The sequence below is a fragment of the Colossoma macropomum genome, unplaced genomic scaffold, assembly GCF_904425465.1.
Source record: "Colossoma macropomum unplaced genomic scaffold, Colossoma_macropomum, whole genome shotgun sequence".
In the NCBI taxonomy this organism is placed as follows: domain Eukaryota; kingdom Metazoa; phylum Chordata; class Actinopteri; order Characiformes; family Serrasalmidae; genus Colossoma; species Colossoma macropomum.
Window position 1 is genome coordinate 28,618,121 of NW_023494784.1, and position 17,942 is coordinate 28,636,062.

General features: G+C 38.5%; 1 protein-coding gene across 1 annotated transcript in view; it reads left to right on the forward strand.

Annotated features, from left to right (window-relative positions):
- scn1laa (sodium channel, voltage-gated, type I-like, alpha) overlaps positions 1-17,942 on the forward strand; it is a 44,764-nt gene that overhangs the window by 12,695 nt on the left and 14,127 nt on the right. The window contains exons 7-16 of the mRNA XM_036567420.1: positions 2,353-2,592; positions 7,047-7,110; positions 7,821-7,962; positions 10,642-10,848; positions 12,120-12,386; positions 14,208-14,570; positions 15,385-15,511; positions 15,778-16,016; positions 16,362-16,535; positions 17,457-17,813. Coding sequence (XP_036423313.1) covers positions 2,353-2,592; positions 7,047-7,110; positions 7,821-7,962; positions 10,642-10,848; positions 12,120-12,386; positions 14,208-14,570; positions 15,385-15,511; positions 15,778-16,016; positions 16,362-16,535; positions 17,457-17,813 — 2,180 coding nt within the window. The remainder of the gene's footprint in view (positions 1-2,352; positions 2,593-7,046; positions 7,111-7,820; positions 7,963-10,641; positions 10,849-12,119; positions 12,387-14,207; positions 14,571-15,384; positions 15,512-15,777; positions 16,017-16,361; positions 16,536-17,456; positions 17,814-17,942) is intronic.

Genomic DNA, 17,942 nt, shown 5'->3' on the forward strand with positions numbered 1-17,942 from the left:
AAATCACCTTTTTACAACACTGTTCAAAGCAAGCATAAAGAAACGTGATGTTTTTTAAAGTTATTTTTCAGGCCTTTTTTATTTACTTTTTTTGCATTATTGTGCAGGTGAGGGTTCTCTAAAGACACTTGTCCCCAGGAGCCTCATGAGACTATGATCAGTCCCTGGTGTGAAGATAACGATTTTTTAACTTCCAGGCAGTGTGAAGGTTCTAGAACTATACATCAAGGTCAGAAATGCAGAAATTGTTATGGATACTGTCCAGAAATCTGTGTACTTCTGATAATTAGTAAACTATTTTGTTAATGAAATATATTTTAGAAATTATATACATATTTGAATCAAGGAAATTCAATTCATTTCTTTTTTCAGTGCAAGATCAGGGTGAGGCCACCCCTGATTCTTTGTTGCCAATGCAATTTCCTTGTTTTCCCTCTCCTTTCCTTCTGTGGGCTTGAGTTTGTTTGTTAGTTCATTGCACTCTTGCGTGACTCCAGTTTGTATTTTACTGTTTCTGTGTAAGAACGTGGTTTTGTGCATGTGTATGTGATTGTACTTGCATGTATCATTAATGCGTAAATGTGTTTTGTGTAAGTGATAATAAGTGTGCTTCACTTTCACTGATTTTCAATGAAACACTTCAAGCATTTCTGACAGTGTAGAATCTCATAATACAGTAATTCATGTAGCACACAAAAAAAAAATTCAAGTGAAGGTACTTGATTCAAATGTGTACATCATCTCTGGGTGAATAAAATATATTACATTGATACAATTGTATCAGTTTATTTACATTTGTAAGTAAATATGTTGATGTAATATACTTTATTCATGTGGACATCATGTACTCATTGAATCAAGTAAATTTGATGCATCACTTTGTCCATCCATTAGTAATAATTTGTGATGATATATTCATTTCTAATGATATTCTTTTTATCTGGCTGCCAACTGTATATTCTTTCTCAGTTTTAGTTCTATGAAGAACCAGTTTAAACTAATAGAAATGATTGTATCTGAAGTTTTGTTTCATGACTTCCATCACCAGTACATGAGCAGCTTCCTTTTTGGAGCATGTGTCGACTACATATCTAATTTTAATACTTTGTATTTATTTCACTGATTTACATCACTTTCTGCATACCTTTTACATAATGAACCTGTACATAGATAACAATGTGTGATGAATATTTGAAAGAAGCTCAACAACAAAGTGCAAAAATCAGAGACCACCCTTGATTTACTTAGGCCCAATCCCATTTCTTCTTCTTACCCCTACTCCTTGATTTCAAGTGTCACCCTAACCCCTTGGAACAGAGTTACAAAGGGTAGTGGTTGAAATCTTGCCCTACGAAATGGGACAACCCTCAAGTTACACTGCGTCATTAACAGGCTACCAGCAGCGCTGTGTAGGCGACCCGGCCCATCTTCAGTGATAGCAGAGAAGGGAAAAGTTCAGCAGCCTCGCTGCTGGGCTTTAGTTACATTTAGGGCATCATATGCTTTCAAAGAGGGGGTACAAGACAAATATTTATTATCGCCCACTGCTAATTCTTTGGTGATATGAAGCTAAAGTCAGCTATTCACCAGCTTCTTGTTCAAATTTTCCCGTTCCACCTTAAATGGTGCAGCAGTTACATTCTGCCGCTTCTGGCGTCAATACTGCCGGACTATTTAAGGTGGAACGGGAAAATCTCAACAAAAATTGGGACACCCTAACCCTAGACGGCAACACGCTAAACAGGGGGCTAAGGGCTAAGTGGTAGGGGCAAGGGGTGAAATGGGATTGGGGCTTAATGTTACTTAATTCTCTTGCTTCACAGTCATGTTTCTGTCCATCCTTCCACTGTGAGAAGAAAACTGAATGTTAAGGGTCTGAAAGGTTTTGTAACTTTCAAAGCCATTACTGAGAAAAGGAAGAAAAATTGCAAAACAAACAAAGGAGCTGCTGGTGTTCCCAGGACAATGAACTGACCACCCCAGAGCCCAGGCCTCAACAACCAACATCTAAGACTGAACTTTGGAGTTGTGAAAAACATCCCTGCAGATTTCTTTAAAACTGAAAGCAAGTCTTCCGAAAAGAATAGAAAGTATGATAAAGGCACAGGGTGAACACACTAAATACTGAAAAATTTACATGTGGTTGCTGAGGCTTCTCTGTAATTGTCTGTTAAATAAATGTTGTCAGCCTTTTCCTAATGCTGAGAAATGAAAAAGTTGTACTTATTGGCTATTTTGAATTTACATAAAAAGGGGGTCTCTGACTTTTGCACTGTGCTGTATATGCACTATAATTTTTTTATCGTTGTTCTGCAACCCATTGCTACAATGCAAAAATTGTGCTGCTTGCAGGCCTGAAGACCATTGTAGGAGCGCTGATCCAGTCGGTAAAGAAGCTTTCAGACGTCATGATCCTGACCGTCTTCTGTCTGAGTGTGTTTGCCCTGATTGGTTTGCAGCTCTTCATGGGGAACCTAAAGCAAAAGTGCATACGAGTACCACCCAATGCTACGTTACATGAGAATGGAACCCTGACTTTTAATGGGTCTAATAATGTTCCGGAATGGTTCGTCAACTACGCTAAAGAGGAATGTAAGTGTTATTACAGTGGTGCACAAAACTGTTCCTGATCTGAATTTTAATACTAACCATAACTAGTCCTAGTGCAGGTCAAAGCCTCTCCATGCTCCACCAACAACTGCATTCTTTCATAGAAACTAGGTTAGACAAGATTAGCCACTAGGTTGAACACTCTTTACAGAACATTGGCAAATATTCCATTCAGCCTGATAAGAAATTGTATGGCGCAACTAAATTTGCAGTGCATTATTAATTACAAATGGTATTTATTTGATATCCATATGGAAGATCACACTGTTAACATAGATCATTTGTAGTTTTTTGCCACATAGTGCAGCTAACATTAGCATGGGGGCTAATTTGACATTATCATCTCAAGTTTCAATTCACCACAACAATTTGCTAGTTTCAACTGGGTAATGTAGTATTTACATAACTGGAAACTCTGGAAATGTCATGAAGTAATCCTAAATATAGATTGCTGAAATTTCCCATTAGATTTCATAATTGCTACTAAGCTGAATGACAGAATCTACACTGAATCTTAACTGTGTGGCTTTTCACATGCATACACAATAAATATCCTTTGAAATTTAAACATATTAAAAATGTAAGTATTTTGACAAAACTCAATGCTACTCTACAGTTTCTCATTATGCTGAATGAGAGTTTTTCCAGTGTTCTGTAAAGCTTGTCCAACCTAGCAACAGCTGCTATAATAGACAGTGAGGATTCATAAAGGGAGAGGCGCAAGTTAAAAAAAAGGAAAGTGGTCTTGTGGTTTTGTGGAGAAGTAGGGGGACTCATTCCCCCCGTTCTGCAGACAACAGAGATGACTTTTTATCCCATTAGCTTGAATAGGCGTTCTCTATTGTTGTTTACCTATATGATTTTTGGGAAAGGCCAATTGATGGTTTACAAATTAACAAAATGACAGAACTCTCAGCCAGTAACTGCTTTAGCCCTGATAGCAAGAGGATAGTGGACCACTGTTGGCACAATGGCAAAGCTAGCGGTCTGCTGGCATTTTGCTCAGCGTTTTCCAGGTGGTCCACCGGTGAGCAGAGTAATAGACAAAATTCCACTCGTCATCGCTCATTTTACCCTGACAGTCCAGATTACTCATTTTTCCTTCCTCCCTTTCTTTAGTTATACTTCGTAAATTAGTTAGCACCGTGTCAGCAACAACATTTTCTACAAAATCATTTTATATCAGGCCAAGTCATTATTTTTTTCTCTCAGTTGTTTGTAATATTTGTTAAAGTTTATTTTCTAAAATAAAAGTCTCTGTGCACTGAAAATCTGCTTGGGGAGATTAAAAACTAGTCAGAGCTTGTATGCAGGACAGTAATCTGGGTGGTCTGTGGGTGGACCAGTAGTGGCAAACAGTCAGCAGGGTGCCGACCCTATCAAGCCAGTGGACTGATATATGCTTGCTGTCTGGGTAGCAAACATCTCTTAAGCCTTATTTAGACGTGATTAGTTTTATATGGGGAGGTGGGGTAATGTAATTATTACTGGCGTTTCCCTGTGATTTTAGTCCTGTCCGAATGCACCATGGGAGTCATTTTAACCAACTGCGTGTCCAAAGTCAGAGATTCCAGTGTTCTGATGAATTGTGATACCTGTTCGAAATGTCCTACCGTACCGCATATTTTTAGGTAACACTCAACAGGTAAGACACTTTAATGTCCTAAATTAGTAAATTATCAGAAAGTGCTACCAGCACTGAAATCTAGAGGTAGGATGATTTGATAGCCTAAATCTCTTTATCAGAAAACGTTACCGGAATTAAAAGAATATTTAGGACATTTTGATCAGGGAGTAAGTAATAATTTAAAGCTGAGTCTGTACTTAATTAACATTAAAAACACAACAAAATGTTTGAAAAATTAAGTTACTGCGCTGCAGTAATGATATACGCATGCTCAGTACGACCACTCGATGGGTAGAACAAATTTCTAAAACACCACTACGGTAGGACATTTCGACAAGGTACAACGATTAGTCGGAACACCATCACCTTTTGCTATCTGTAAAACAAGCCATAAAGATTACCTCAGGTTATATTAATCCTGTGCGAATCACTGTATACCCTTCTTGTCAACGCTTGGCACTGGGCATGGTGACCTTTGGCTCATGTGTGGCTGCACCAGAGCATCCTGTTCTACTGGGAGTGCCTTACTATGGAGATTAAACCAACCTGTGTGTAAACAAATTGAACCGCTTTGTGTGCACCTGAAAGTAGTTGAATTGCAACTACTGTCATTACAGAACAGTACATTTTTCCCTGTAACGATACTTTTTTCATAGGAAATTAGAGGTGGATAAATGCAAATATGCACAGTGTTGACCCAGGCTGTCAATCTTCAGCGCCAAATTTGTGTTCTTACTCTTTATAACTGGTGTAGTTTGCATTTCCCAGGGCTGGGGATGTGAGCCATTAAGCTAAATTCATATCCTTACCATTTAGAAAACCTGCTTTTCTGAAACTATCTGAATGTTCCCTGCTGTACCCCCATGTTGCCCTCAGTATAGTGCTCACCCTAGAGTCATTAGCAAGCATTAGCAGGGCTTACTCCTCAGATCCTTTGAGGCATAGATTAGCCTGATAGTGTAAGAGTTCATGGCTTGGGAGGAGCTGATTGTGATTGACAGCAGCTGCCCCAGTGGAGAGAGTAAGTGTATGCCAGGACAGATGAGCTGATGCAGTACTTACTGAGAATATGGTGGAGAGGGAATCCTGTTATCATAAGTGTGAGAGAGTAAGAGAGAGAGAGGGGGGAGACTGTGGTGTATGTGACTAGTAGAATACAATGGGTATATACTGGAGAAATGACACTGGGGAAGACATAGAGGAGGAGAGAAAGTGTTAGCGAGACAGAGAGAGGCAAGGAAAGACATTCATGGTTACTCTTGGGAAGGAAATGTGATGCCCATTATAAAGTACTTTAGCCGGATACAGAGGAAAGCTCTCATATAAGCTTGAAGCTCGTGGTCAGACAAGGCTTCACTGGGTTTGGCAGCTTGTATCCCAGGCATGTCATTGTGGTATTCTGGGATTTTTAACAGCTCATTGCATAGTACATTTGAGATGTTTATTTATTTACATGTAAGCTGTAGTTGTGGATGCAGTTGTATTTGTACCCCTGTAAGAGATTATTCAATATTATTTGTGTAGCTGCATGAAATTGTGTAGCTGCATGAAAAAGAAATACTGTATATTTGTATATACACTCACTCACACACACACACACACACACACACACACTCACATACACATTATACCTACAGGAGCTTTAGTGACCTCCCATTCTAAATCCATAGGCATTAATATGGAGCTGGTCCCCACTTTGCAGCTGTAACAGCTTCCACTCTTCTGAGAAGCTTTCTACAAGATTTTTGAGTGTGTCTGTGGGAATTTTTGCCTATTCATCCAGAAGAGCATCTGATGTTGGACGATAGGGCCTGGCTCGCAATCTCTGCTCTAGTTCATCCCAAAGGTGTTTAATGGGGTTGAGGTCAGGGCTCTGTGCGGGTCAGTCAAACTCACACCAAACTCACCCAACCATGTCTTTATGGACCTTGCTTTGTGCACTGGGGCACAGTTATGCTGGAATAGACAAAGGCCTTCCCCAAACTGTTCCTAGGCCAACCCCTGAAAAGCAACCCCATAGCATTATAACTTTACAGTTGGCAGAATGTAGTCAGGCAGGTAACGTTCTCCTGGCATTCACCAAACCCAGACTCATCTATCAGACTGCCAGATAAAGAAGTGTAATTTGTCACTTCGCAGAATATGTTTCCGCTGCTCCAGAGTCCAGTGGTGGTGTGCACTAAGCACTCTGAGACCCTGCTCTGTAGTTTGTGGCTGAGCTGCTGTGGTTCCTAAACGCTTCCACTTTTCAATAATACCCCTCACAGTTGATCGTGGAATATCTAGGAGGGAAGAAATTTCGCAAACTGATTTGTTGCAGCGGTGGCATCCTGTTACGGTACCATGCTTGGATTCAGTGAGCTCTTTAGAACAATCCATTCTTTCACAAATGTTTGTAAAAGCAGACTGCATGGCTAGGTTGGTTTAATACACCTGTGGCAATCAGACTGAATGAAACACCTGAGTATTTTGTTAGGAACTCCATGTATCCACACTCATTGTCTATTTTGTTGGCTCTACTTACTTTAGGAGCACTTTGTAGTTCTACAGTTATAGTCTGTAGTCCATCTGTTTTTCTGCATGCTTTGTTAGCCCCCTTTCACCTTTCTTCAGTGGTCAGGGCCCCCATAGGACCACCACAGAGCAGGGTATTATTTGTGTGGTGGATCTTTCTCAGCACTGCAGTGACACTGACATGGTGGTGACGTGTTAGTGTGTGTTGCGCTTGTATGAGCAACTGTGCACTGTAGTTTTTGTATAAATTTGGTTGCGGAGGTTATTGAAAGCTCTTCTTCCCTTTTTCCTACAGATAATCAGTATAAAATATCTGGAAAGAAAGACGCGATGATCTGTGGAACAGCGAGAGATGCAGGGTAAGTCAGCAGTCACCACCATGTGCACAGAAATGCAAATGCAAATGCCCATTTAACATTTGAGTTTGAATTATGTCTTTAATAATGCACACTCACATTGGAAATGCAATTGTAAATACACAATTGAATTAGCATTTTTTTTCGAATTAGCATTCAAATTTTCTAATTTGTATTTGAATTTGAATGAAGTCTGGAATATACTGCCATAGAGGATCTTCAGCTGTACTTATTGTATATATTAAGATTGTAACAATTTCAATGCAGTATCAAAAAATTCAGAGTGAAGTGGTTGTGGTGAGGGCATATGCCCCCATGAAGTCATGAGGTCAAATTTGAGGTTGCAATTTTTGGAGATTATTTTGTTAGCGAAAGTCAAATCGAATCTTCACCTCAGAATCAAATACAATACACATATATGTACTGTACATAACACCCATTCAGCATTTCTTGTGTTACTTGCAGAATATTTTGTGCATTGTGTATTTTGTATATGTGTATATGTGTGTTTTTTTGTTTTTGTGCACCAAGGGAAATTCCTTGAGCGTCATGTTCTTGTACATAAAATGATTCTGATTGTGAAAGAAATTCTTTCAGCGCCCTCTCAAATTTACAAATATGATTGGCACTTGAAAAAATGCCAAATTGTAAAGTTGATAAATATTCAACATATGTTGTCTGTTTCTAACATGCTTTTTCCGACTGTGCTCCAGGCAGTGTCCAGAGGGTTTTGTCTGCCGTAAAGCAGGCAGGAATCCAAACTATGGCTACACCAGCTTTGATAGCTTTGGCTGGGCCTTCCTCTCTCTCTTCAGACTAATGACTCAAGACTACTGGGAGAATCTCTACCAACAGGTGTGTGTGTGTGTGTGTGTCTGTGTTAGACAATTCTTTGTGTCTGTGTAGATTTTTTCCTCGCTTTTTAAAAATGAGTTTAATATACAGTGTAAACATTGTTAAAGTTCCCTAAATGTATCATTCACTCCCCAGTCCATACAATCCATACATAGAAATTAAGCTGCATGTGATGTCACAAAAACCAACACATTTACACATGTCTAGCTGTTCAGCCTATAGGAGTTTAACTCCACCCACTCACACTGAAGTTTTAAGGAAACTTCTTTTTGAATGAGGCACAATACAGGGCAGCGAATCAGAACAGAAATTACTTACATATGTCTGTCTTAAAGCAACAGTAGTAAAAGCAGCCTGTTTAAATCTAATGGATGTAGAGTGGTTGGAAAATTGGTATATAAAATGAATAATGCCTGGACCTAACACAAATAAAACCCAAGAATCATGCAGGATGTGGGTCTTTTAGAGATTCTTTGTGTGAGTGTATGTGTGTTTGTGTTGTGAGGATCAGTTTGTCTGCAGATCAGTGTGCGGCATTTGTTCGGCGGATTTCTCTAATGGATGTCCACCACACCTGTGTCTAAGTCTTTGTTTGCCTCATTAAATGTTTGAGCTGAAGCTCATCGAAAGCCTTTTGTTATTTAGTGAGTGGTGGGGGTGAAAGCATGTGATATGTAGGGCATCTGCTTGGGTATTGTATTGTGGCCTGTAGAAAAACCCATTATGATAGAAAAATATATAGAGTTATACTTTAATCATACAGTCATATAGTTTAAACAAGGCAGTGATTTAAGATTGTTTTATTCTAGTTGTAACTCTTTATCATCTTTCAGGGGTCAAGCTGTAGAGTAATAAGGCAAAACTAAAGCAGTAGTTTCTTTCAAAGCAGTTGCTTCGGTATAGATTCAGTTTGTCACTGGCATATTAAAACCTTGCAAGTCTTTGTTTGTTTTTCACGTTGTGTGTTTTTACACCATTTGAAAAGGGCAGTTTTTCACAAAGAATTAACCAATAGAAATGGTCTCAAAGGAAGCGGAATACAATCTAGATAATGCACATTACAATCTAGATAATGTCATTAAAGTGAAAAGACTGTTTTGTCCTTCTCCTATAAAGTTAACATTTTGGAAGGTTTTGTTATGACAGTGACAAATTGCAGTGTTTATATTTCAAAACAAGTTACTGACAAACTTTACTGAAGCCAAACCAAGGAACCAGCAGAGCCTCCTGTAACTATGTACATAGTTACATAGTAACCATGTAAAAACGTTTTCAAGAAGTAACAGACAGAAATGTGCTTGTTAACCCAGAACAAAAGGTGATAAGAAATCAATTCATTTCATAAAATATGTTACTTAGTAATATGTCTTGGTGAGTGCACACATGTAAGACAAGCACACAGACTGTTAACAAATATTTAACTAAGAGACAAATAAAATAAAAATAGAATACATAGAATAAGAGTAAGAAAGAATAATGAAGAGCCAATGTGGTGAATGAGCGCTATAGCTCTGGGGAAAAAGCTGTTGGTATATCTGGTTTTGCAGGTTTTTATGACCCTGAATCTTCTACTAGAGAGGAGCGGCTGCGTGTCCAGGGTGAGAGAAGTTAGCTGTAATTTTTATTTTTCATTTGTAATTTTTAGGTGTCAGTTTTATTGCAACCCTAGTCATTGCCAACTTTTATAGCCACCTGACTTGATAAACTGAATAAGGCATGCTAAATGTGGTCAGTGTAAAACTGTAAAACAGTATAAAACTAGTCAGTGTAAGAGACTAATGTTGATAAAGGATTTTTCCATATAAAGTACCAGAGTAACAGTAGGGAAAAACTGAGGTAAATGCCCCCTTAAGAACAATGGGCCACATCCACCAACCGTTCTGAACAAGAAGTGAAGATTCTGACATTCACCAATGTTTTCTTTTTTTTTGGCATTTGTTCTTAGGTCAGAACAGAATCTATGTACACTCAAGAGCACAAAGGTGCAAACAGTTCTGCGCTTTAAGAATTGTTTGCACATAGTGCCGTTTAATTCCTTATCATAAATTTAAGAAAAAACTTGGGAAGACATTGGTAAACGAGGCCAAATGCTTATGTAGCTAAATCGTAAGTTTACTATGTACATGATGATGAGGCCCAACTTTCGCAGAGTTAGGGGAAATAAACTGGAACTCTATCGGGGAAGGATGCCCCCTTACCTGAGGTAAGAACCCTGGCATCACTTTGTCATCTAGGTTTTTACAGAAAATATAATTTATATGTCAGATAATTTGTAGCCCTTAAAAAAATAAAAGTACAACACAAAAAATGATATTTTAAAATGACACCAAGGCTTCTTTTTTTTTGTAAGTCGCTCTGGATAAGAGCGTCTGCTAAATGCTGTAAATGTAAATGTAATGCTTCTATCGGTTTATGTCTTAATGCAGTGGTTTAAAATCATATCCGCAAAGGGCTGGTGTGGCTGCAGGTTTTCATTCCAACAAACCACGAACATACATAACCAGTTGTTTGAAGACTGAGACTAGCTGATTTAATGAGTAGAATCAGGTGTGCTCTTGCTGGTTTAGAATGGAAACCCATCTTAATGTTTCTAGAAGATTGTAATATTACAGTGATAGTTTCCCTGCACAGTGGAGTTTACGTGTCAATGTGGTTGTAACTGATGGTGCGTTTTTGCAGACTCTTCGTGCTTCAGGGAAGACCTACATGATCTTCTTTGTGCTGGTCATCTTTCTGGGCTCCTTCTACCTTGTGAATCTGATCCTGGCTGTGGTGGCCATGGCCTATGAGGAACAGAACCAGGCTACCATTGCGGAAGCTCAGCAGAAAGAGGAAGAGTTCCAGGCCATGCTCGAGCAGCTCAAGAAACAACAGGCTGATGCACAGGTCCATTTAAGTGTATTATTTACCTGTACTGGTTGTATTGCTTGGAATGTGAATATAATTGAACCACAGCCACCAATACAAGTTAACTAGTGGAAAACTAGTAACGTGGAAATGGACTTCTACTGCATGTAGACATTCTTCACAAATATAGACTGGTTTAAAATGTACTGCACAAGGAATGCTGTATATCTCTGGGTGACTTTAAATCATTATCTGTAGAGGACTTAAGTGTAGAGAGTAGAATTGTCTGGCCATTAAATTCCTGCTATTTCTCACCAGAGTCTAATGAGCTGTATTGCTTATTCCCAGTAGAGTATACAAGCTCCACACTATCAGTCAGTTTGTGGTTTAAAATCAGGGGTGGGGCACTACGCTGACAAGAGTAATGCACTGAATGAATTGTGTACTCAAAATCTGCGTGAACAAAATGTGAAATACAGAACAAAATGTTGTATCCACAGAATGGTAACTTTACACTGGATGAAATAAAAACATTCTTAAATTTAAGTGGAAATTTTGGACCATTTTTATTGGTTCATATCCTGCATATTTAACACAATGTAAACCACGGCTGGCTTTTTCAAATCCTTTAAAAAATCAAAAAAAACAACAAAAAATGGAGATACCAGGTTTTGTTCAGACAGCAATGATATTTTACATCAACACTGAAAGATAAAATGTGCTGATGTAATGTAATATACTTTATTCTTGTGAAAACTATGTATTGAGTCACGTTATAAAGCAGCTTAAAGTGCTAATAATTAATACAACTGCATGAGAGAACAATAGAAAACAGAAAGAAAATAAAGTTTGGGTTACACTTTATTTGGATGGTCCACTGTAGGTGCTTTGTAAATGCTCAGTATATCCCTAAGTAATATTCAACTAAACTTCTGTTAAATGCAATGGAACTTCAAGTTGAGTGTTATTTGGATGGTCCACTGTAGATGCTTTGTAAATGTTCAGCGTGTCTTTAAGTAATATTCAACTAAATTTACACTAAATGCAACTGAACTTCAAGTTCAGTGTGAAAGATTTTATTAAATCTATCCCTGACCCCAACCCAAACCTCAAGGCAAAACCTACACCTACTCCTAAACCTAACTCTAACAATCATGTTGTTGATAATCAACTGAATATCACCAGAAAGTTTGTTAATGATTTAAGAATTTGTAGGGCATCTAGGGGACCATCCAAATAAAGTGTGACCAAATGATTTATAATAAGATTCATTTGGCCTGAGTATTTTCTGTATTGTGCATGTTCATTAGGCAGTGGCTGCAGGGTATGACAGTGGGGATTTTAGTGGAGGAATGACAGACACTTCTTCCGAAGCCTCCAAACTCAGTTCCAAAAGTGCCAAAGAACGACGCAACCGGAAGAAGAAGAGGAAGCAGAGAGAAGAGGAGGAGGAGAAAGGAGACTGTGAAAAGGTCCACAATTCCGAGTCAGAGAGCAGCATTAGAAGGCCCAGCTTCAGGTTCTCATTAGATGGAAACCGACTGCCGTATGATAGGACGTACACATCTCCTCACCAGGTCAGGAATCATTCTCTACTCATATAGTGTTGATGTACATTGAATGCTATACCACTCAATAAGTTAGATTTCCCAAGCTTTTGTGTGATTCAAATGTTTGTCCACATCGCTTTTAAAGAAGGATCAGTGCCAGACATCACCACCATCTTATTTCCATATCATTCATCAGTTTCATTGCGCTTTTATATGCTGTATTGTCATTTTTCTTCCTCACCATCTTTTCCATTGTTCAAAAAAGTTGAGATGCTGTGCAAAATGTAAGTAAAAACAAAATGCAATGATGTGCAAATCATTTAAACCCTGTATTTAATTGAAAATAGTACAAAGACAACATATCAAATGTTGAAACTAAGAAATGTTATTGTTTTTTGAAAAATGTATGCCCATTTTGAATTTGATGCCAATAACACGTTGCAAAAAGTTGGGACTGGGGCAACAAAAGGCTGGTAAAGTTGTGTAATGCTAAAAAAAACACCTGGTGGTTGATTGGCAACAAGTCAGTAACATGACTGGGTATAAAAAAGCATCACAGAGAGGCTGAGTCTTTCAGAAGTAAAGATGAGGAGGGGTTCACCACTCTGTGAAAGACTGCACGAGCAAATAGTGCAACAATTCAAGAATAACGTTTCTCAACATAAAAGAGCAATGATTTTGCTTTTCATCATCTATGGTACATAATTTCATTAAAAGATTCAGAGAATCCAGAGAAATCTCTGTATGCAAAGGACAAGGCAAAAAAACAGTATTTGCTGGCCATGATATTTGGGTCCTCAGGCGGCACTGCATTAAAAACAGACATGATACTGTAGTGGAAATCGCTGCATGGGCTCAGGAACACTGAAAACTACTTTTGAAAACTACTGTCTGTGAAAACAGGTCATCACTGCATCCACAAATGCAAGTTTAAGCTCTAAAACGCAAAGAAGAAACCATATATAAACAGGATCTAGAAATGCTGCCACCTTCTCTGGGCCTGATCTCATTTAAAATGGACTGGGGTGAAGTGGAAAAGTGTGCTGTGGTCCAACAATTCAACATTTGACATTCTTTTTGGAAATCATGGGCGCTATGTCCTCCAGGCTACAGAGCACTCAGCTTGTTATCAGTGCACAGTTCAAAAGCCAGTATTCATGATGCTATAGGGGTGCCTTAGTGTACATGGCATGGGTGACGTGCACATCTGTGAAGGCAGCATTAATGCTGAACGATATATACACGTTTTGGCAACATATGCTGCCATCCAGATGACATTTGGCGCATTATGAAATGAAAAATACGACAATGAGCCCCCAAACTGTTGAGCAGCTGAAATCCTGTATCAAACAAGAATGGGAAAATATTTCACTTTCAAAATTACAGCAATGATTTGCACGTCATTCCATTCAGTTTTTATTTACATTCTGCACAGCGTCCCAACTTTTTTTAGAAATGTGGTTGTATTTTCAGCATTTTTTGGCAGCCTTTTTGTTTTCTGCTCTCATCTCATTGCCTTATTTGTCATTTGTAGTATCATCTTTATCAAAAACAGCTTTACAACAGCAGCCATGCTTTTATTTTTTATTTGCCCTTCGTCACCATCATCATCATCATCATCATCATTGACATTGCCATCATCATCAACGTCATCATCTTTATTGTTTATTATATTTTGTTCAGCATGAACATCGAAAAGCCTCAGTTATTGTACAAACCACACCTACCATGGAGATTGCTTGTACCATTTGCCATTCATGAGCTTCATGATCTTCAGGTCATCAGTTCATGGCCACCTGAAGTGATGTTGATATGAGAGCTGAGTGTGAGGCCTCTTTCTTTCTCCAGTCTGTCCTGAGCATCCAGGGTTCAGTCTTCACGCCGCGCCGGGACAGCAGAGCTAGCATCTTTAGTTTTCGTGGCCGGCTGGGATCAGAGAACGACTTTGCAGATGACGAGCACAGTGCGTTTGAGGACACAGGCAGCCAGAGAGGCTCGCTGTTCCTGCCACACCGCTCAGAGCGGCTTTACAGTACTGTTAGTAAAGGCAGCTTGAGCCCACGCATTCTCCTGCCCACCAATGGCAAAGTGCGTTGCTCTGTGGACTGCAATGGTGTGGTATCACTCGTGGCCGGACGCTCGCTGCCCAGCTCGCCCGCTGGACTGCTGCTGCCCGAGGTGACCATAGATAAAGCCACTACAGATGACAATGTAAGGAAAGCTTGGTGATGCACCCTGTTCTCGCTTGTCCTGGGACACGCAGTTTGTTCTTGGTTGAAATGCAAGTCACATTAATGTAACTCTCACAACCTTTTATTTTTTTTGTCTAGCAGAATGTTAGACATAAAGAAATATGCCTTCTAGGCTCGAAAGTGGCCAACAAAAGATTTCTGTTGAGCACTGTAGAATATTTTGCTTTGGATTATCTGGACTGCACTACGAAAAAGGTGATGCATTGAATTTACTTAATTAAAATGTGTACATTTCCACATGACATTGACGGAATTCAACATAAGTACTACTAAAAGACATAGTATATTGTTTTCATATGGCAATAAATTCAATGCATTACTTTTTAGCGCATAATATATTGTGGAATTTGGTAAAAAACAGCAATACATTTTTTTTACAAAATTCAGTTGACATTATTGCCATATGTTGAATAGAAAGCATTTCACTAACTCATTACAAGTAGTTGATGGAGCCATTATCATACAGGGCCGTATTTCCTATAACCATGTCAATGCTAAAAACTAATGCATTGAATTTACTTTAATTAAATGCATCCCAGTCCACATAATTTAATAAAATAAAATTACATTGCCACAGTTTTGTTTTTCAGTTCATTTACTTTTGCCCATAACTGTGTTGATTTGTATTTTATTTATGTGGAAATGGTATATACATTTGAATCAAGTAAATTCAAAGCACTGCTTTATTCAAAGTGCTATAGGTGCTTTATGGTGTCATACTATAAAGTCTATAATAACATCTAATCACATGTTCATGATGATATCTTACCCAGGAGGATACACAAGAGGAGTACAGGATGAGATATGACTCTCATCAGCCCTCACCAGGGTACCTGGATGACCAGATAGCCAGACAGAGAGCTCTGAGTGTAGCCAGTATTATCACCAACACTATGGAAGGTGGGTGCATTCAAATCTAGGATTCAGATGAATTCAAATCTATATAGATGAAATGTTTTCCGTCCTATGTACCATGCCTAAATTGTGTGTGCTATGTGTTCATGAGGGTTATATTACATTATATTAGGATAAATACTTGGCTTTATCTAGCCTAAAAGCATTGTGATTCATATATGGTATTCTTTTTTTTCTATTATTCTACTGGATTTATTCACTTATAGTACAATGTCTGTATTTACTTAGTGTATTCTTTTTTAATGTTCCAGAGTTGGAGGAGTCTAGGCAGAAGTGCCATCCGTGTTGGTATAGGTTTGCCCATACTTTTTTAATCTGGGAGTGCAGTCCAACATGGGTGAAAATAAAGAAAACAGTTCACATGGTTGTGATGGACCCATTAGTGGATTTGTCCATTACTATCTGTATTGTAATGAATACAGTATTCATGGCCATGGAGCATCACCCCATGGATAAGGATTTCGGTGCAATGCTTGCAGTGGGAAACTATGTAAGAGCATTTTAAGTCATTTTGCGTAGTATTTAATATTCTGAAACAACAAGAATATTGTATAGACAACTTATCACCTAAATTAGACTAAGCTCCTTGAATCACAGACTTATAATGCAGTTATATATTAATATTGATATGTGTAATATATTATTACAATTAATATTTAGTAACTTTTTGTGAATTCCTATGTTTTTTACTATGAAATTTATTTGAACTTCATGTAGCTATGAGAGTGAGGAACTTAAGTGAGGGCCCACAATTGGGTCATTAGGGTTCATTAAAAGACTTAAGCTAGTGGGTATGCTTGCTTGCATTTGATCGACAGAACACTTTTATGTCCAGGTTTTCACAGGCATCTTCACAGCTGAGATGATCTTCAAGATCATAGCTTTGGACCCTTATTATTACTTCCAAGAAGGCTGGAACATATTTGATAGTATCATTGTCAGTCTGAGTCTCATGGAACTTGGGTTGGCCAACGTATCTGGAATGTCTGTTCTTAGGTCATTCCGGCTGGTAAGAAAGCTACCTGTTAAAGACAGTATTCATATCGTACTTAAAATACTGTGCAAAAGTCAGAGACGACCCTTCATTTATACAATTTCAGGTCAAAAAATGCCCGTTAATTACACGTTATTCATTTTTCAGTGTCAGAATAAAAAAGACAAACAAAAAGTTACTCAACACTTTACCTTTATCACGCCTTCCGTTCTGTTTGGGAGACTCGCTTTCAGTTTTCCAGTGAAATAAAGAGTTTCCTTTCTACACCTGCAAATTTCAGTCTCAGGAGTTGGTTGCATTTTCTGCTTCTCACAATTCAAGTAATCCCAAACAATTCAGTGATGTTGAGGTCTGGACTCTGGCATGGTCAGAACACCCATACCTTCTTCATTTCATTAGCAAATTTTCTTTTTTTTTTCCTTTAATGCGTTTACAGCTACACATCCTTTCAGACCCATATCATTGAGTTGTCTTCTCACAGTGGAAGGATGGACAGAAACACCTGTGGATTTTTTCAGATCTGAAGCAACAGTGGAGCTTGATTTTCTTGTCTATCTCAAAGATGGAAGCTTTAAGTACTGTTTATCTGCTGGTTTTGGTGATCTACCAGGTCTTGCATGTCATTTTCTCCAGTTTTGGAAACTTTTTTTTTCACTTATTTCCCTTTGACTGTGCTCTTCCTTATGCAATTATACACTCTTATATCTAATCTTCTCTGATATATCTCCTGAAGAATAAATAACTTGTACTTACTGGCCGTTTTGACTGGGAATTTTAAAAATGTTCTGATTTTTGCACAGTGCTATACTGTTCTTCAAATGTCAAAGGTTTAATCAGTAAGAAAAGCTTGTAATGACTGACAGTTCAACTCATATTGCCAGTGCATTTGCCATGATAGTTGACTATATTTTAACTTGGTAAATCTTCTCGTCATAGCTGAGGGTCTTTAAGCTGGCAAAGTCATGGCCCACTCTAAACATGCTGATCAAGATCATTGGCAACTCGCTGGGTGCCCTCAGCAACTTGACACTTGTCCTGGCAATCATCGTCTTCATCTTTGCTGTGGTGGGCATGCAGTTGTTTGGGAAGAGCTACAAGATAAACGTGATGAACATCTCAACAGATGGGAGCCTCCCTCGCTGGCACATGTGTGATTTCTTCCACTCGTTTCTAATTGTGTTCCGCGTACTATGTGGGGAGTGGATCGAGACCATGTGGGACTGCATGGTGGTTTCTGGACAGCCCAAGTGCCTAATTGTCTTCCTCATGGTCATGGTGATCGGAAATCTTGTGGTATGCATATATTTACAGGATTTCAGAGCTTTCTGAATTTTACATTTAAAAAAGGAATCAAACAACCCCTTTGATTCATTTTTTTGTGTGTAATTGGGTTAATTGCTAATTGCAGTATGCAAATATGAA